Source organism: Odontesthes bonariensis, chromosome 10 (genome assembly GCF_027942865.1).
Source record: "Odontesthes bonariensis isolate fOdoBon6 chromosome 10, fOdoBon6.hap1, whole genome shotgun sequence".
Lineage (NCBI taxonomy): Eukaryota > Metazoa > Chordata > Actinopteri > Atheriniformes > Atherinopsidae > Odontesthes > Odontesthes bonariensis.
In genome coordinates this window covers 14647466-14668119 of record NC_134515.1, presented here as the reverse complement: position 1 = coordinate 14668119, position 20654 = coordinate 14647466, and the positions used below count along the sequence as shown (strand labels likewise).

The window sequence follows — 20654 nt, the reverse complement described above, 5'->3', positions numbered from 1 at the left end:
ACAGCACCTTTTTAAAGAAAATTACTCAAAGGTTATTAGTTTGGATAGTTTAATAATGTAGCATGTTCCAGTATATTAAGTGGATACAAATTATAAGTAGATAAAAAGATAAAAAGACATTGGCTAATTATTTAACACTGTTAATCGTTTAAATATTAGCAAAAAAAAACAAGGAAAAGGAAAAGGAAAAGGAAAATAAAATAAAATCTGTTAGCTCTGTTTGATTGTATACTGGCTCATTCTCTCACAACAACACTGATGAAGCTCTTGATGTTCTTCAGTTTATTGCTATCAAAGTTCACCAGGAGTGCACCAGAGCCAGCAATGGTTGGCTTGAACTCAATGTTGGCCTTGGCTTCTTGTTTGGGGTCCACAGTCCCAATCCTGTAAGAATCAAACCGAGTTTACAATGAGCAACTGCATCCAGAACAAATAAAGAAATTCAATTAATCAAAATACAAATACGACCATACATGAAACTAATCATCCACTTCAATCTGATTTAAATGTGACAAAAACAGTGTAAAAAACCCTGTTGTTGGATTGCATACTTTGCTGTTATGGGTCTGCCATCTGTGAGTCCAACACCCTCTATAGTAAAGCTGCAGTCCTGCAGTGGTTCTGGTAAAGGGTTCAACAGTGTCAGCTCTGTTTTCACAGGCTCGTTCAATGTGGCTTCACCCACCAGCTGCAGAGAAGAGTTCAGGTTACATTATATCAGGGATTATATAGTGCTGCAACTGATTAAAGCCTCATTAAAGACTGTGCAATTAAATAACTTGCCAGACAAAAAAAGAACGGATCAATGCTTATGCTCAAATATTTTTTTGAGTTGTACTATTAACAACAGCATCAGTATCAATACTTTAAGAAGGTGAGTCAAAGCATATAGGACTCCTTACATAAATTTTATCTTTTACTTTATAACTGACTTTCAGACAGATGCAATCTTTAGTGGAAGTGGACGAGCATATAAAGGACAAATTGCATCCAGGGTCCAGTGACATACAGCTAGATGAGATTGAAGAAAATGATAAATAACCTTTACAGTATGCAACATTTAGGTCAATCTGTTAGCAAAAATACAATACAACACATAACTATGATTTGAACAGATATGTGAAAATGAGAATTGTTGTGTTTCCTGTAATGGAAAATTAAGGGACGATAAAACACTATATAGCTACGACAGACAGTAACTGTATTGTCACCCAGACACTGGTGACATTTACCGCTGAAGCAAGAGTTATAGTTTGATCTATCTGGAGGACTTGATCTTTTCCTTTGGTCGTTAAGGTCTGATTGAATTTGTATACAGTATGTCACACTTTAGACTTTTCTGAAAATTTTTGCAAAAAGTTACCTTAAGGCAGCCCCTTTGAGTCCATATGATTTTTTCCATCACATTTTAATTTAGCTTAAATACCCCTTGAACAAAAACACTTGTTCTAGAGCAAACCTTTACGAGAGTTTTGAGTATTTTGGTGCCCACATAGTTCTACATGCTTGGGGGAACTTGGAATGAGAGGGGTGGTACACTATGTGTATTTATTTATGTTTGCTTGATTTGATCGCATCCTACATTGTGGACCTCTAACTGGATATGTGCGAGAAAATTAAATGATTAAATTGACTTAACGATTCAGAAACTTTATCTGTGGAAGCTATAACAGATATTTAGAGTGAATTAGACGCCTGATAGACCCAGAAATCACATGAAAAGCTATGCAGTTTTGGTAAAATAGCCCAAACGATGTTTGGGCCTCTGAGCCATTCAAATTAAGATGTGTAATGACACATTTTCTATTTGTATGTCAAATAGAAAATGGAATAAACAGTTTATTGATGCCATGAGTTATGTGGACAATTCTTCCCTCTTATGCTTAGTTTTTTCGATTACTGTGATAAATGTAAAAAAAAAAGGACATCTTGTCTATTCTTACCTTGATCTCTATTTCCGGCTCATCTAGCACAATAGTCTTCTCAGCTTTATTGTAATCTATGGTCTGCTTGTCGATGGTGATGGCTGACAACTGGATCATCCTGTCAGAAGTGATTGCTTTTCCATACAGGTCATACTCCAGCTTGAGGGAAATACGCTTTTCTGAAAACACAGACACACACGTACAAGTATGTATATATTTTTACTGTTTACAGTGTTTTTGACAGATGAGGCAGAGTCAAGAGCTCACACTTGGCCAAGAACAAACCTCCTTCAGATGGAACCTCTACTTTTTCTGACAAAAATCCACAGTTGTCTCCAAGTTTTCCATTGTAGCCCATTGCTCTGGCAAAGAAGAGGAAGGTGCAGGCTCTTGCTTCCATGTGGTTGTTCTTGATAATAGTGTACACCTCAAAGTTTGAGCCCACGATCATGTTGTCAGCGAGCTTGATCTTAGATGAGAATTAGAAATGTTGATGTCAAATTGATCAAAAATCCATAAGAATATATATTTTGATATTTAATACATCTAGACTAAATACAGGCAAATAACTCTTGAATATTACAGAAATGGTTTGTTAATATTCAGGAAAATATATACATGCAACCAAATCTTATCAAAACTTCCACATCAAAGTTTTGGGAGTGTGTTAAAGCTAAAGCAGCATAATCTGTTTCTTTAATATCTGAAACAAGGCATTTGCCTTTGGGTAGCATACTCTGTGTAATTTCCGTACCTACAGTATATGTTAGTACGTTTTTTGTTTTTTTGGAGTGTGGGTACATTTGTTTCTGTAGCTCTATTGGTGTGTCAAGCAAATATCAATTCAGGTTATCTTCTATTATTTGTATAAACATCTATTTTAATATTTTCCCTGCTCCGAGTACGTAAATAAACTGTACAAAAACCTTGAGATGAATTCCTGGTTCTTCTCCTTTTTGCTGTAGCTTGTTGTGGTGCCGGGCCTTCTCATACACCTTCCTCTCCTCTTTCGAGCCTGAAAACCATCAGGTTTACAAAAAAGTTTTAATTGAAACTAGATGTGTTGGACTCTATTTCCCTGCTCGTGTGAGAGTAAGCCCATTTTTAGACAAAAGAAAAAAAAAAGTCTATTTTTGTGTATCTGCACACTGTTGAGAGAAAATAAAGATTTACATCTTTGAATATTGTTAGTATGCCATGTGTCTGTATCCCTGGCTGCACTGTGAGATTCTGATGTGGTGTTCACATCAGGTGGAGGATAATATCATGCTGGGGCAAAACTATAACATACCAGCACAAATGAAAGAGAGTAATGGTATAGTATAATAATCTAATTAAAATGTTGATCTAACTGCCGTGGTTTTAACTTAATTTGTGGTTTGGAGTCATGGCATGTGTATGTGACACTTCTGTACCTTCTTTATACTTGTACTGATGAGTGATGTCATGTCTCTCATTTGAGCCAACAGCTTTGGTGCTGATAAAACGTCCAACAGACTTCGTCGATCCACTGAACGCGACAAACTTTCCATTAGATAGGCGCACCAAGTCCTCAACATCAGCGTTCACCTGAGTCCATACAGAAGATGGCACCAAACAATATATGAATATACAGACTTTACTGCTAACAGGCAGTAGGCTGAATAAAACAATTGTACTCAATTTTAAATTAGCATTAAACTAACAACATCAGAAAGAGATATCTTTCTAAATATGCAGCACATGCACAAACACAGTGTTGCTTAAAATATGTGGCAGTAATTGGAACCATACACTAGGACTGAATGAAACCATCAAAGTTTACAGAGTCAACAGTGTGAACAAGAACTGTGTTCACATGTTGGATTTTTTTATTGTGTAAGAGTAAGACAGGAGCCTAAACTCACCTCGGCAAAAATAAATGGTGCGTCATATTTCGTGGTCACCTCTCCTTCCCTGATGGCCTTCAGTGAGGCAGGTCCACAACAGAAAACACCTAACAGCATCACACATCCAGAAAAGGAACATTTAGCTGTCAGCATATCAATACCAAATGAGGTAGTAGTAAAAGGTCACAAGATCCCAAATATAAACATTTAGCAAATGGGTACATCTATGTCATATTTTGTGTGTGAGTCAAGTAGAGAGGACCGATGATTTGTGTCAGGGTCGGAAGTAAAAATAAAACTGAATGTTTTCACAGAGTCAAGGACAGCAGTCTGAGCAGAGCCATGTGGACATGCCAAACACATCTATCATAAGTCTGATGTATGCCATACCTGTGACTGCTGTGGTCAAATACTGTGACATTGCATGCAACTCATCATGTGCAATCTTAATGGAGGAATTGAATAATTAATCCTGGGATGATTTATTTTTAATATAATGTCTTTTGTTTCTTTATTACCATCACTTTTCTCCTGTGGTGTTGGGTCACTGGTTTGCCATCCATCAAAGTCATTCCCCAAATCTGGACGAGTCATCCAGCTATCCACCCAAACATGGAAGTTCCTGAAAAAAAATTGTAAGACAAAGGTCCATGACATCACCATTTTATTCCATGATGTAGGATTAAAGGCACATGAAAATATGTCAAACGGGATGCACTAACTTGTATTATTGTATACAGTATGTGTTACAACCTGTAACCACTCACCATACTGAGTCTTCTCCATGAATCCTTTCACCATCTTCATCATAAAGGTTTTCTATCATCAGGTTGGCATTACCGTCGTGAGCTGATCCAAAGTTAGTAACCACTCGACACGGGATGCCCAGAGCACGGGACACTGAAGGAGGAGGAGGAGAGCCACTTTACATCAATGCACCACATTAAAGCACATTCTTGTGATAGTGTCTGTCATCAAATAGAAACAATGAAGACATTATCTAAAATGTTAAACAGAGCAGACAGAAATTAAGCTGTGAGATAAGACTCTAAATTTAGGCTTTCGATTAGAAGGCTGGGATTTGTTAGCAGTGCAGGGGGTGTGGAGGATTAAAGTAGTATGAAGTTTCTTGGTTCTGTGTGATGGATGTTTTACTTATTATATAGACTGTAAAATAGAAAAAGAATCTCTGAATTTTATGTTTTAATTAAAAAGAATGCATTATGAAATATGATTGTTATCTTTGAAAAACAAAACTAAAAGATTAAAACCCCAAGAAAAGCAAGAATAAATGGATGGAACAGTCTGTTTGAATACACATACAGTCACCTCAAATGCAATGAATGCAGTGTACACTGTACAACCTGTGCAAGCTATGGCAGCAAAGACCCAACACTGGCCATAGCAGACTGGACCACTTTCTGCCCACTGACGCAGAATGTCCCCGCTACCGATCCACTGTCCAGGATGAGTCCCACCTGAAAACTCTTCCCACTCTCCCACCAGCACACCGTTGTCATCATTGCTGTTGATCTGTGGGCAAAGGCAGAGGGGAGAAAAGAGGAATCACACCAGAGGAGGATCACAAGTGAATGGTAGTTCAATTCAATTCAATTCAATTCAAAAATACTTTATTTTTCCCAGAGGGAAATTAAATGTTGATGTAACTCAATTAAATCAAGGAGTTATTATAGATGCTGATGGCTGTGGGCAGGAAAGATTTCCTGTAGCGGTCCGTTTTGCATCCAAACTGAAGAAGCCTTTGACTGAAGAGACTCTGTTTTCCGATAACAGTCTCATGGAGAGTCAGGACCTGTGGAAATGCTTTGGTATTTCTTGGAAAGCAGTTTTAAATGTTCATGATTTAATTTGCAGTCAGAATAATTTTCCATCCAAAAAAATGCCTCCAAAAACAGAGCTCAGCGGTGGGTGTCAAGGACACTGGAGCTGACCAATTAGGGCAGACTGGGGGAGTGGTTTGAGGGAGTTTCAGTAACTTCTGTTTCAGGACTCTAGAAGTGAAACTCTGTTTGTGATCTGATTAGCCAGCACTTTCTAATCTTTATTGCGGTTTCTGTTGTGTGTTGATATAAAAAGGTTCAAAAATCCATATAGATAGAAATACAATGTGAAAGGAAAACTAAGTTCAAGTTATCTTTGAAAGACATAGAATAGTCCATTAACCAAAGAACCAAGGAAAAAAAACAACATTGCAACATGCTAATGATATTGGCTTTGTGAGTATATTCTCAGCACTATACCTCCCATAACCTACATATAGCATTTGATCATATTGTCTAAAAATATGTCTAATATATTGTAAAATGACTTCTTCTGAATCTTGAACACTCAGTAAAAATCTCTCTTTCTGGCTATTTTTTGACAAGCAGCAGTAATAGAGTGCTCATGGCTGTTTTGTTATTTTGATAGCAGTCCTGCTTTTGTTTCTGCTCATTTCTATCACAAATGTTGCCAGGGGTGAAAGAGAAAGTTCCCAAAGAAGGAGAGAAGCTGTCCTACAGAGTGACAAAAACTCTGAATACAGAAAAGCAAGAAGACTTTTCTGGTGCACCATGGTAATCTTTAGTTAAAAGATGGCTATTCATGGCTTACGTGGATAGCATCCTTGGTTTCTCTGTCTCCTTTTTATAACCCTATACACTTAGTTTTAGGTTTTATTTTAAGATTTCAGTTGTTAGACTCTAGAATATAATGAAAATGCAGTCATTTTACAAACCTTCTATATGCTTCCACCTCACATCTCAACACAAAAGGGGACAAAGTGCTTTGGTTGTGCAGCATGCTAAGTGAGTTTCCTCTTTATGTCACTTTCAAAAGCTTATTTGTATCGGAAGTCTTTCTGTAGATTTTAAATTGACGTATTTCTATTAGTCATAACTTTATTTATGAAATTGCAGTTGAATTTTGTATCGCTACATATCTAAAGTTGAAATTCGACCCATTAAAACTTTCTATTTTTCCTCTTTTTTCCTTATAACTGCCTGTTACTTTCTGTCCTTAGTGTCTCAATTAGGTAAATAATCATTATAAAGTTAATTCTTAATCTTTTTCTTCTTACCAGACTTTTTTGTGTTATTATTGGTGCATGTTAGGGCACTGCTTTGTATCATTTGTATTTGAGCTGGCCCTGTGATGAACCTGTCCAGGGTGTACCCTTTCTCTCACATTAAGGCAGCTTCTCAACAGGATCAAGCAGAGAAGGAAAATGAATGAATGAATTAGTACTACCATGGCACTCAGCACTCTGGTCACATAGATCGGATTTCTCCTGCCAGAAATGTCCTTATCGGCATCAGAAACAAATTTGGGGTTGTCATCCAGAATCTTCAGACAGATATCCAATATTCCTGGTTCAAACTGCAGAAAAACAGAGTATTAGACCTAAGATCAGTGCAGCAGAAAGTGAGGATCACATTTTCCACTCGCTGAATAACAATGTTTGAATAAGGTCACAAGTGGTTTATGTAAATTCAAGATCTAAAATTATATTTGATAATTAACCGCCTCAACATAGAATTAGTGACGAACAGACAAAAAGTAATATATACCTTATATATTATATATACTTATATACCTGTCCAAAGTTCCAGGGTTTCCCTTTGATCCTTTTATATGTTCCTCTGTAAATCTGCCCATATTGTGCTAAAACATACTCCTGTCTCTTCAAATCACTCCGCAGGAAAACAGCATCTTCTGTTAGTTGTTACAGAGAAAACACCAAAACCTTCAGACCATTTCAAACTATTTCCTTTGTATATACTGTATATGGTAACACAGTACAAGTCAGAGATGAAACACAGCACACTTTAAGAGGAGTGAAATGTGCCAATTTAATTGAACTCATTGTAAATCACAGAAGACAGTTTTATGGACTCACGTGGGCACCAAGCATTGAAGAGCAGAGTGAATTGTCCTAAGCTGGTCTTCTGACCCAACTGGTCTAAAGTCAAAGAATACAGCCCAATGGGGGAATTGGGGGAGGAACTGATAGAGACAGTTAAGGTGTTTCCAGTGGGATCATTAGTGGCAGATGCACTCCACTCAGTGTCCACTGTGGAGTCTTGTGGACTGAAGGAAACCTTTGTGTCAGATTCTTTTCGGGGTAATGGACCTAGAGACAGAGGTGAATGACACAAATCCATGTGGGAATGTTTCAAATGCATGCATACACTGCATCCAAATACATCTTCTGGCACATAAAATCAAAGGAAAATGTAATGAGTGAGTAGTACCAGTTTCAACAATGAATGTGAAGCTTGTTTCACCCAATCTGAACTCTTTGCTGCCCGGTGACAGGTGTAAGATAACACTGAAGGGCTGTCCCCTTCTGACAATCAAACGCTCCTCTCCATACAGCTCTGTGTGATGGCTGCTGCTGTTGCTCTTAATATTCAGATCACAGCGCTCAATGTCCAAGACTGTATGTGGATAGAATGAAAACACAGCTTGGTGGCACATCAGATAAAAAACATGTATAACTAAAACCATGAAAATCTGACGTCAAACGACTTCATTCAAACTGAACCCCCCCTGCTCACATTTCCATCGCAGATGATAAATCACAAGAAATCACCAGCAAACATTCCTCACTGCAGGGTCAATGTTATTCGGTTTTCTAGATCTGAGATATCTCATGTCACCCACCATTCCTGCACATGACATTTCAGTTATGACTCTCATTAGATACTCGATAATTCAAAATAGTTTGTGTGCAGTAACCCAAAGAGAAGCCGTATTCATAAGCAGCAGAATGAAAACACCAGTACCACAATATGTGACAGAAAAGTTTTCCTGCTCACCTTCACTCATGTCTGTGCTGAAGTTCTTGTCCCTCAACTTCTGTGTGGAAAGTGAAACTTCAGCTGCAGCCGTGCTCACTGGCCGATGACCCAGCAGTGTAACAGCTAGTGTGGGATATTTGTAGCAAGTGAAACTTGATACAGACGCCCCCCTCTGTCTGGTCTTCACATCAGTAATTCTGTTTTTAGTCACAGAGCGCAGACAGACTTACGACACTCCTTCCTTTTTTATTAATGAGTTACAAAGTGGCAAAGTTTTCTTAGAAAGATTTCTGCTGAAAACAATGAACACTGTCAACTCAAATGTAAAAAACAAATCATTATTAAATCAATTCAAAACTGTGAAAAAAAACAAAGTTTCACCCCTCTAGTTCTATACAGACTACATTTCGCAACATGAAATTGGAAATTTGAGTTAATCACTTACATTACATCATTTTTTTTAAAATCCTGAATATCTGCATACAAACAGCACTTGATGGTTGTAAACTGCAGGACCCTGATGCAGCATTAATATATAGAATAGAATAGAATAGAAAAGGAAATACTTTAGCAGTATTCCCCTGTGGGGGAAATTCAAATGAATTGATAGTGCACACTGCATGGCTCTTGCATATCCGTGAAGGCACCATTAATCCCAAATAGGTTTTGGAGCAACATATGCTGTCACTAAAATTACATAGAAAAGTTACTCTGTTTCAACAGTTCAAATGCTGTTTGTCTCCTGTTTCCATTGAATATAAAGTTTAAATGATTGGTGCGTTCTTTGTTTTTGGTTAACATTTTTGCTTGTCAACATTTTTGGAAATGTAATGTCACACTGTAACCTCAAAAATAAAACTGGGGACAAAAGTGTTTTCTCAAATTGTTTATGTCATAAATCATTTCATGATTCAACAAAAACAAAAAAATAGATGCAACAATGCAAAATCAAGCACACATTTGGCCTTTTTCTCAGGAAGGCAAAAAAAAAGAAAGGAAAGAAAGAAAGATATTATTTCATTCTTGAATTAATGTCACAGTTGTTTTATTGTAAAAGGTTATTGGTGGGGTGTGTGGGTACAATCACGACAATGCAAACCGATTGCATTTGTTTCTTCAATTTAGGATGTACAGCAATCAAATAAAGATTAAGTTTTTTTTCACTTCAGTTTTAGTGGTAATATAGTGACAGAAAAGCCATTAAAATAAAAAATGTATAGAAGAATAAAAATGCGGAAACATCAGGAGTCTTTTACGACAATTTCATGAAAACCTTGACATACTGACAGAGCCTTTTAGCTGCGCCACTCAGGAATAACTGTTTGTGTATTAGGGAAGTGGATCACAACAAGCCTGGTACCACATCCTCATATTACTGCAATCAACCCCTCTGATTTCAGTGAAAAATTAAAACAACTGAACTGGCACTGCATGTAATAACCAAATATATCAACAAAAGAAAAAAGACTTAAAGAAAAGCAATAAAGAAAAGGGTGGAAAAACACGTTTAAACACATTGATTGGCTGTGTCAAACAAAAAGTTGATGGCTTCAGAATAAAACACACCAGAGAGAAACACTGAGGCCACAAATGTTCCTGTTGTGATTTGTATAGTTTACATGTTGCACATACAATAAAATGAAATCACAAAGCTTACAAAAAAAATGTACACATTCAACAAAGAAAACATAAATTAAAAACCATTCAAATAATCTGGAAAATACTTTCTTGTAATGGTCATTTTCATAAAAGTGAAGCTGTTACCTTGATCAGTATTAGTGGACCCTAAATGAAAGTGGTTTTTATCTGCAGTTCTGTATATTTTCATAGACTGTGTGTCCATTAGTGTGCTGTATTGTGTGTTGCTTTTTAGTCCATAATGATTAGGAAGGCAGCCCTGTCGTTTAGGACGGCGTCTCTTTGTATTATATGCAGCAGAGTAACTCAAACTCACAGGTTAGTGGTCTGTCCTTTGAGACAAATCATCAATAGGGGGACAATTAAAACCATGTAACAACTATACAGACAAAAATCTAAGTTTGAAAACAATAAAAGTAAATATTCATTAAAGACTTTATTAAGGTGTAGAAGAAGTAGAAACATCTTTATATTGTATATCAAATAAATCAAAGTTTGTACAATATTCACATGTTTCTCCATTTATGGCCAACCACTGAGTCTGAGCCTGCAGCTTGTTGTTATGAGCTCTTGGCAAATAAATGGCTCTACTGGAACTCATCACTGATATCTTGCTGCACTGCACTGTTTAGGTATCAAGTCAAAAACATTTTCATTGTGACCTGGTTATCTAAACAGTACAGTTCTACTAAATAGCAACATCAAGTAGCTTCTTAGGTAATCCTTTGACGGCCAGCCAGTGAAAAGGAGCATAAAACACTGAACTGAGAAAGCTGACTCTGGATCTAGACGCTGGTCCTGGTTCCATGACAGTAATAATAATTATAAATAAACCCTCTCCTGTTTGATCCCTGCAAAATCAGTATGTGTACAAGTTGTAAAGAACAGAAGATCCCACAATGCATATCTAAAAATGCACACAGTGAACCCCAACTGCATAAATAAACCATTCAACATTAAAAATAAGTCCTTATGATGTAAAAAAAAATCCCTGTGAGGCACCAAGAAAAATGTTTTCAGTCAGGTGATCCTTCTGTCTGCATGGCAACTTCAGCAGGACATGACAGCTCATCTGCAACAACGTTTAAAGCACAAAATGACTCTTTCTGAAGAGACAAGGACACCAAATGAAGTAAAACAATTTAAGACAATTTAAGACAACTGTTTTTTATTACTTAAAGAGAATATTTACTTAAATATTAAGGCCAGATATTAAGCCTGAATTCTGTATCTCTTTAATTTGGGGCTTGGTTTCTTGATTTTGGTACAATGAATAATGCTTCACACACTCGTATGTAGGCTACCTCTATACACACTTATGATGATGTATCATGATGATGAAAATATAATAAAAGTAATAAAGTAACATTTATCAATTCAGTTGAACTAAATTTAAAATTTAAACTTTTAAACTTTATTTGAATGTAGGACCTTTACCTTCTGCTGTAGATCCAGAGTTAAACTTCTGTAGATTTTCCAATTATAATTTCATTTCCCTGCAATGCAAAGTAACAAATGGTATATTAAAGTTCAATAAAACAGTCAAACAACTCAATAATTTAAGCTCCTGTGTCTTGGTTTAATAGATGTATAGACTGATAAGGTAGCTCTGCTGGCTCTGTTGAAACCTTTTCAGTCTTTTAAAAGCTGTACTCATCAGTGAATGAGAGCCCTGTCCTTTTAATCACATGGTAATTCACCAGGTTGCGATGTTACACTTTCTCCTGCACCTGAGCTTTAGCTGGTTGCAGAGGTTTGGGGGGGACACCAGGTTTCTTTCTGGTAACTGCTGGCGAGCTGTTTTTCCTCAGGCTGGAGGTCCGACAAAGTGGCGACTGTTGCTGTGGGCTCTCGGATAAAACCGAGGAGTCGTCCACTACCTCTCCACTGATGGCAGACAGACAGCTGTGGTCTGAGCTGCTGAACATGTGAGTCATGTTTTCCCCAGATGACTCAGTGCTGTCCACTAAAACACAAAGACAGAAAGGTTTTATTGATAGAAAAATCCATGGAGGGTAGAGTCTTTAAACCATCTTCTCATGTTTAAAATGACCGTAACTTTGGGATGAATTCAGGTGTTGATTAAGAGTATTAAGCGCTATCGAGCTAAGTAGTTGACTGTAAATTAAAATAATATTGATCTAAAGCAGCAAAATGAACCCACTCAGTGGACAGTAAGCTTTCCATGGTTCACAGTGATGATGAAGATGATGATTGTTGAGTTCATTGTCAGTCACAGCCTCAGGGGAGGAGCAGATAGCTGGATTCATGTCTGTGCCCTGGGAAGCGTTCCCGGGGTAACCAGCAGGGGGCAGCGAGCCGCGTCCAGACGAGGAAGATGACTGGCTGAGGGTGGTGGAGGCGGTGCTGCCGGAACCAATGGAGTGAGGTCGAGGATATTCTAAACCCCTGTGTGAACAATACGTCACAGGGACTGACGACACACATAGATAGATGCAATCAATGATTAAGCTACATTAGTGAGAAATGAGGACTGTTGTGATTTTGTTGTTAGCTAGATTTTGTTTAAGTAAGTCAAAAAATGTCATGTTTAGTAATTAATGGTTGCAACAAATTCATGACAGTCAATTATATTCTTAGTTAGAGTAATCGGAGAGGAGTGAACTGATCTACAACCAGTCACGAAGCCTCACGAACACTGAAAACATGTTATTCACAAAAATCTTGTAATTTACTAGAAAAAGTTCAGGGATGGGTTAATTATGCAACTGGCAATAAGAATGAAATGTAAGTATATCGACAGTCATGTTCGGTAATATCCGTAATTAAGCAGTGCTAAATATGAGTTTGAAGTTCAAACCATTCAGCCCTGGTGCAACATGCAGGCTTTTACCTCTCAAGCCTGATTGTGATGATCAACATTTTCAAGACAAGTTAACAATTCTTTTTTTTTCTCTAAATAGTGATAAACATAAGGACATAGTCAACACTTTTAAACAAAAGCTGAAGGTTTAACCTTTTAAATGGTTTTCAGCTTAAGTTTTAGCGGAATGTATTAACTTGTAAACACTTAATGGAGTGAGTCTTACAAATTGTGAGTCTTAATGGAGTAAAATGTTGGGAGTGCAGCGCCTTACTTCTCCTCGGCGGGACACAGCTGATGGCTCTATCACAAATTGCGGCATCACTGTGTTGAATATCCATGAAAGGTTTGCGGCCCATTCCCATGAACACCCTCTCCTGCAAACGTAGCTCTGGAAGATAGTTTATATCAAGGATTTGTTTTTAAACATGTAAAGCTTGTTGCAAATTGTCTAGGTATATGCTTAAATATATATATATATATATATATATATACAGTGTAAGTTGTTGTTGTGACAACCTCTACTGTGAGCGGCCTGATCCCACAGTAATCTTTCCAGGTCAGTGGTCCAGGCTTTCTTCACCTCCATGCTGGCAGCCTTCAGAGTGTAGGTGTCCTCACTTTTCCTCCTGCGGAACCAGATCTCAAAGCACAGACCACTCACACCAGAGTTGTGGGTCATTCCGATGTCATTTGTCTGGAAAACACAATGATAAACCTAAAATTACACTGACAGAAATAATCACACGTAGCAAGTAAAATATATTAGGAAGCCCTGCACGCAATCCGTTTCAATAGTCGGATCTTAAATGCATTTTTTTTATTCTTTATTTTTTGTGTTCAATATGTAAAGCTGCAATATAGGACCTTAAAACTACACTGAGAGTTGGAGCCCTTAAGTCTGCTCAAAGCTCTCTCCATCTCAGAAAAAAGCCAGAAAAAGATTTACCCGAGTCTTACTTCTCTCAGCTGAAGAATATGGCTTATTTAGTGGAGGAAAATGTAAATGTTAGCCTGTACTAAGCTGCATGTAAGGGACTCACATGCACTAACATGCATGCCCAGCCAGTTCATCTACCCCACCGCAACAGAGGAGTGTTTTTTTTTTCAAACTTTATAGCTGTAATCTTGAAGCATTTGTAAACCAAGAATTTAGACTTCAGAGATAGACCAACAAGGACCTTCTCCCCTTACCTTTCAGGAAATCTGTACAGATTGCTGTGTTTTGGCTTCACTAGAAAACCTTTCCCATTCTGAGGTGCGACTTTGAAAAGTGCCTTTGCTCTAAACAGAACAGAACTCTATTACAGACTCTAAAACAGACCTTAAATGACTGCTTGTAGACATAAACATCATTTCCAACATCCGTCCTCTTGGGCTTGCTGAAGATAATTAAATCTTCAAAGAGAAAGATGCGGCGGACACATTTCTTCTTCCTGAAGAAAACTGTGAATTCATCCTGGCGGATCAGCTGCCCCTGCTCTTTCAAATTAACCTGGCAGAGGAGGGAGGTGCAGAAAATAAAAGAAGGGGCTTGATACCAACTATTGTAACTCAAATACAAGTCATCCACAATTTTAGTATCTTACATCACAGTCTTGGATGGCGTCCATGGTGAGCAAATCATTGCCATGACGCATCTGAAATCGAACCAGGTCCGCAGCAGCCTGGATCTCAGCCTTCTCCCTCTCATTGCTCGTCAGATCAGGCACATATGTATTAAGGCCAGATGCAGACGCTGTATCCTGATTCACATCCTTTGGCCTGTATGATCTGGCTAAGGAAAGCATGTCCTGCAGCAGGAGGCTGTACTTGCTGATCCTCTGGATGGGCCTCAGCAGGTAGGATGACAGGTCCATCATGTCTCCCAGCTCCTGCTGCTTCTTCTGTTGGGTGAAACAAAGTGGGACTGTAAAGCTAAGATGATTCAAATGACACATAAACTTAAAACTTCTCTGTGAAAACTTAAAAACCCTTTGGTGTGTGTACCAACAAAACTTGCGCAAACTGCTCAGAGCTTTGTCATGAAGTGCAGTCAAGATGTGAAGGATTTTAAAGAAACTGATGTCCTGCAGCAAAATAGCATGCAACACTAGTTAAATAAATGTAATGTAAAAAGGGCAGCCATTTCTGATGTACAATATAGTTTGCAGTTTTGTTTTTCTATTTGAGTATCTAAATTCAGTCTGACATATGTTTTTAATGAGAACAGCCACAAATTTCATTGTTCTTATTGTGTTTAAATAGTTTTTCAGACATTTGAAATGAAAATAAAGCTTTTGCAAAGTATCCATGAAATATTAGTGGTAAAAAAAAATATGCCTTGGCACATTTGCAGTGTTAGAACTCTTCGTCTCATATGTTTCACTTGACAGACAGATAAGACAAATATAAACTCACCTTGAAGATGTCATGGCGCCGGTGCAGAATAAGAGCATCTGACTGAGGTTTGTTCTTGCTGTACAAAGCATACAGGCCAAAACTCTCACTCTGCAGAACGTCAAATCAAATAATTAATCTCTATGAATTTTCAAACATAAAAGTTCAAATGTAAATGTGAATCCTCACATGTCTGAGAAAGCAGCGGGCTATCATGGCAGGATCCCTCTCACAGGCTTCCAGCTCTGGAAGGAAATAGTGGCTGTGGAAGTCATAAAGCTTCTCCAGGTTGCCAAAGATGACTCCTCGCTTTCCCCTGAGGTCTTGGGGAATGTCCAGCCTGTCCATCAGGGGAAGGTAGTGAGTCAGGATGTAACCCAGTGAGCGCACATACTCCCTCTCTGTAAACACCAGCTCCTCCATGACACGCTGCAGCCTCCTGTTGACACAAAGAGAGCAAGGATCCATTAACTCCAGCAGAACGATACTTAGTATACAGAACACAAAAGCATTTGACCAGTATTCTTAAAATCATGTAGTCTTTAGTTCATAGTACTGGCAAATTACAACCATGATCTTTTTTCAAAAACAAATCTTATTTACAGAAAATTTAACAGAAACAAAAACAAAAGAAATCATTTTAACTGACCAACTTCACTGTAAAAAAAAAATAGATAAACAAGTTTGAAATCTGATGCCAGCAACAAGCTCAAAAAAAGTTGAAACGGAGGCAATTTTACCATTGTGTTACTGCATCCATCCTTTTAGTTACAGTTCTCATTTGCTTGAGAATTGAGGAAATACTCGCTGTTGCAGTTTTGTTAGAGAAATTTGTGTCCATACTCTAGATCAGATCTAACAGCTCAGCAGTCTGTGGTGTGTGCCATACTTTTTCAGTAGGATACCCGCACTGTGTAAATTACACCACATAATACAGATCTAGCATTGTTCTGCTGAAATAATCACTTAAGTCCTGGGAAAAGGCAGCACCTTAAAAGCTAAGTTTCTCCACAATTTCCCTGCATACGTCTGTATCAATGGTAACTTTCCACATATGCAAATCATCCATGCCCCTTCTTCCGATACCACAACATACATTGGCTTTGGCACGTGTTTAGCGCGTGGAAAAGGATTTCAGTTTTTCATTAAATCTACTGAAACCTGGACTCATCTGACCACAGAACATGTATACACCGTCTGAGGTGAACTCATGACCAGAGAACTCGGCGGCATTTCTGAGCAGAGTTGATATATGGCTTGGCTTCCTCCTTTAGTAATACAGTTTCAGGTTACAGTTCTGTATGCATTGGCGGACTCTGAGGAGTGAAAATAGTTTTCCAAGGTACCCCTAAGCCCTTGTGGCTATATTGATCATGGTGGCGGACTGTTTCTCATACAGTGACACCTCAGGGCCCGAAGGTCACTTACACTCAACAGTGGTTTCATCTTTAATACTTACATAATGAGATGTCTTCACACTCCTTGAATCTTTTCACAGCATTACAGACTGTAGTTGTTGAAAGAGCAAAGTTCGATGCAGTTTTGCATTTAGAAATCTTTTTTTTGAGTCTGACAGAATTTTGCACAAAGCAGTGAGCCATGAACCATCTTTGCTTGGAAAGGATGATGGTTCTTTTATACCCAATCCTGACACCCTCACTTGTCACCAATAAATCAGCTTATTGTAAAATCTTCCAGAACACTGTTTTTAGTCTCTATTTGCCTCTACCAACTCTTTTTTAAGTGTTTTGCTAGCATCAAACATTTAAATTGTAGAATTTGGTCAGTGTAGACACTGAATGTCATTTTAGTTTTAGTTTAGTACTTGTGTCAACGTTTCTGGAAATAGAGTGGACTTTCAAAACCTGATGATTTTATTTACAAACTCGTATGTCATAGAAGAATGTTGGCTGTGGACTCTGTGAGTGTTCTTTTAGTTATTCTCTGTACAAAATGAAAACTTTCTGTATGGTATTGTTAAGACACAGAACTTATCCCTGATATTTTCTTTAAAATTTCCTTAATCCATAGATGGATTTTCCATAGATGAGACAGAGATACCCTTAATCCTTTGACGCTCTACTTGCATTGTGATATGAAAGAAACAAGCAGTGTGATGGATTATGGGAGGGAACAGGTTTACATATTTTGACTTACTGTCTTATTGAAGACAGAAAAAGCTGTTTTAAAGACAATTTTTGACAGCTAGATTTCATTATGAGCAAAACACTTGTACAGAACACTCGTAAAACCATTAAAGGGGAACTCCGGGGCATTTGAAGCGCAATCCCATTGCTAGAGGTTGTCAAATACTGACAGTAGGACACAGACAGGTGCAAATCGGCGCTCCCTGTGCGGAGATTGCGCTGTTTGCGCAGCCTGTCATGCGAGGCTAATACGTGGTGGCTAAGGGGCAAGTGCTAACCCTTCCACGTAAAACAACAACTTGCACACTGCAGAAACGTCACACCACTTTATAAACCATCCGACAATAAAGTCACAAGCCTTACCATCAAAACCATATGCATGGTTCTCACATTACTGGCATGGGGACGTTACAAAACAACTTTATAAACAGCATGTCACTTACCTCTTGTTGGTATGCTCGCGCATGTGAAAGCCCAAAAGAGTCAATGGACGATACTCCCATGTACAAAACAATTATCTTCTCTAGAAAAACTGCGTTCAAGTATTTAAAACATTACAACAATATTACTGGGCATGTATTGTTGTAATGTTTTAAATACTTGAACGCAGTTTTTCTAGAGAAGATAATTGTTTTGTACATGGGATTATCGTCCATTGACTCTTTTGGGCTTTCACATGCGCGAGCATACCAACAAGAGGTAAGTGACATGCTGTTTATAAAGTTGTTTTGTAACGTCCCCATGCCAGTAATGTGAGAACCATGCATATGGTTTTGATGGTAAGGCTTGTGACTTTATTGTCGGATGGTTTATAAAGTGGTGTGACGTTTCTGCAGTGTGCAAGTTGTTGTTTTACGTGGAAGGGTTAGCACTTGCCCCTTAGCCACCACGTATTAGCCTCGCATGACAGGCTGCGCGAACAGCGCAATCTCCGCACAGGGAGCGCCGATTTGCACCTGTCTGTGTCCTACTGTCAGTATTTGACAACCTCTAGCAATGGAAATGCGCTTCAAATGCCCCGGAGTTCCCCTTTAACATAGTAAATTATAAAAAGAAAACATGCTTAATTCCCAAAGGCAACAGCTACATCTCAAACTATCCCAACAATGTTAAAAAAAGCCTTAAAGCCTGGTAAGCCTGTTCTGTAATCAACCCATGATGAAAAAATAAATAGAAAGGAAAGGAAAGAGACAATACCTGTACCTCTTCGTTGTCAGCTTAGAGGGAAAAAAAAAGAGCCCAAGACATATCACTCATTAAAATTTCCAGGAGTTGTAAAATAATGATCATAGCATCAAATACTTCTTTGCAAAGCAACTATCTTATTAAAATCTCATAAGATTATTTTTATCAGCAAGTAAAGCCAACCCTCATCCTGACAGAGTAAACTTACAGCGCACTGCTGGGAATCTCCAGTGGACTTGCACAAAATGCTCCATCATATTTCCTGATGGGTAGGCTGGAGTGTTTGCAGCACACAGTCCCATTACCCCCTGCAGCCCCCTGGTCGCTCATACAGGAGTCGTCTGAGCAGAAGCTTCCGTGTCGGGAGATCTGAAACTTCTGAGCTTCCTGGAGGATTCGACATGACGGCTGACCGCGGTGGGAACAAGACGAAGGCGGTCGAGTCCCCTGCTCTGGAGGAGTCGATGATCCAACTGCTGCGACTCTTGCAGCGCATGAGTCCTCGCTCACTGACCTCGCGCCAAGACCCCGTCCCCATGGAAACCACTGGCAGCCGACAGTTTGGGACTGAGACAGAGCAGCGGCATCTCTGTCGCTCCTGGCCCTGCTCGTCTGTCTCCTCCTCGCTTCCCTTTCTGTTTTCTTTGTTGACCTTTTAAAAAACGACAAAAAGACACCAGATCTCAAACTGAGTAAAAGGTAAGACAGCGGAGATCACACAGTATCATCTCGAAACTTTGGTCAGACAACAGGACTTTATTTTAAATTCTGATGGAGGGTTATATCAAAAAAATCTGGACACAAAAATTGACAATATACTACTAAAATGTGATTGCTTTTCAAGATGTCAAGTGATCAAGTCTCATACAAGATAATCTTTTCTTTAAAATATTTATTTCTTGTCAAGTCAGGCCTAAAAACTGATTGGATTCAAAGATTTATATGACTTAGCATTATGTAGGGGACATTATAAACAATACTGAAGATGTAATACCAGAAAAAAAAAAATCGCAATATCATTTTTGCTCTAATTACAATAATCAGTATCATATTCAAAGGTCACAGAAAGGCTTTTTAACATGAGAGTGTCACAACAGCTGGAGAGCGCAGCAAAATTAACTTCTCTGGTCAAATAAGTAGAATGAATGGACCAACAAAGTATTACCTGTGAGGAAGCTTTGGAGTGGTCGTTGACTCCCTGCTCATCCCAGCATCACTGCTATCCTCAGGTTTGGTGAGAGCTGGCCTTCTCCTCTCTAAATCCACCACTCCTGATACGATTCTCTCCCACTGAGGATGCCCAGGCCCAGGAGTTGACTGTACCACCAAATTCTGTCCACCAGGAGATGCTGTCTCAACATTGGTGCTCACCACATCGATAAAATGACCTTCATTCCAATCTGCTTGCTGGTGGTAAACTTCATCCACATCCTGCATCCTCTCCTGAAGCTGCTGCCGAGCCTCCTGACATCTCAGCCAAGCGACATTCCAGACTCGCATCCCCCGAGAGCCCCGCAGGGCGCTGGCCTGGGCCTTTACCTCCTGGAATCTCTCTGGGCTGAAGTGGAGGAACCTTTCTTTGAAAGCCTGGAGAATGAAGCTGTCAGTAGAAGATGGCGAAACACTGGCGGTGGTTGAACCTGAGCAGTGTGCTGCATGAACATCCGACTGACAAAGGGATGCAGTGTTGGGGCTGGAATCTTGGTTTTGGTATTGTACTGGCTGGGAGATTGGTTGATTGACCTGTGAGGGTCTGTCATGGTCTTGCTTTGGGTGAAATCTGGATGGATTCTGGTTCAGGTATACGATGCATTCACTGGCCAGTGCCGTAGCCTGTTTGTAAGAGATTTGAAATATTCTATATAATACCAGCAGACAATCAAAAG

The 20654-nt window shown here is 38.8% G+C and overlaps 2 protein-coding genes across 3 annotated transcripts in view; both read right to left on the bottom strand.

The window, feature by feature from the left end:
* Positions 1 to 188: 188 nt before the first annotated feature.
* Positions 189 to 8739, bottom strand: LOC142390737 (protein-glutamine gamma-glutamyltransferase 2-like). The gene is made up of 15 exons (XM_075476392.1): positions 8614 to 8739; positions 8047 to 8232; positions 7692 to 7925; positions 7389 to 7507; positions 7043 to 7171; positions 5158 to 5326; positions 4561 to 4693; positions 4312 to 4415; positions 3812 to 3900; positions 3341 to 3494; positions 2852 to 2940; positions 2211 to 2394; positions 1944 to 2104; positions 552 to 688; positions 189 to 384 (listed from the first exon to the last, which is right to left on the bottom strand). The coding sequence occupies exons 1-15, from the start codon at positions 8621 to 8623 to the stop codon at positions 237 to 239; spliced, it is 2046 nt and encodes a 681-aa protein (XP_075332507.1). The 5' UTR covers positions 8624 to 8739; the 3' UTR covers positions 189 to 236.
* Positions 8740 to 9623: 884 nt separating this feature from the next.
* The window catches only part of LOC142390741 (pleckstrin homology domain-containing family G member 4B-like), a 31099-nt gene continuing 20068 nt past the window's right edge, over positions 9624 to 20654 (bottom strand). The window contains exons 14-25 of one of the 2 annotated variants that reach the window (XM_075476410.1): positions 19934 to 20601; positions 18977 to 19420; positions 15626 to 15875; positions 15458 to 15547; positions 14647 to 14943; positions 14382 to 14552; positions 13577 to 13754; positions 13332 to 13448; positions 12398 to 12667; positions 11964 to 12199; positions 11671 to 11729; positions 9624 to 11305 (exon numbers count right to left, since the gene is read on the bottom strand). In XM_075476410.1, coding sequence (XP_075332525.1) covers positions 11691 to 11729; positions 11964 to 12199; positions 12398 to 12667; positions 13332 to 13448; positions 13577 to 13754; positions 14382 to 14552; positions 14647 to 14943; positions 15458 to 15547; positions 15626 to 15875; positions 18977 to 19420; positions 19934 to 20601 — 2760 coding nt within the window. In that variant the 3' untranslated portion in view covers positions 9624 to 11305; positions 11671 to 11690. Of the gene's footprint in view, positions 11306 to 11670; positions 11730 to 11963; positions 12200 to 12397; positions 12668 to 13331; positions 13449 to 13576; positions 13755 to 14381; positions 14553 to 14646; positions 14944 to 15457; positions 15548 to 15625; positions 15876 to 18976; positions 19421 to 19933; positions 20602 to 20654 lie in introns of those variants that run through there. The other variant, XM_075476411.1, reaches the window with a different exon arrangement.

What these genes read in the sequence shown, in the direction of transcription:
- LOC142390737 (XM_075476392.1), bottom strand. An exon ending in CCAGAGTGCTGAGTGCCATG is followed by an intron (nt 5,327 to 7,042) that starts GTAGTACTAATT and finishes CTTTGCCCACAG; the next exon opens with ATCAACAGCAATGATGACAA. An exon ending in GGCAGACCCATAACAGCAAA is followed by an intron (nt 385 to 551) that starts GTATGCAATCCA and finishes TGATTCTTACAG; the next exon opens with GATTGGGACTGTGGACCCCA.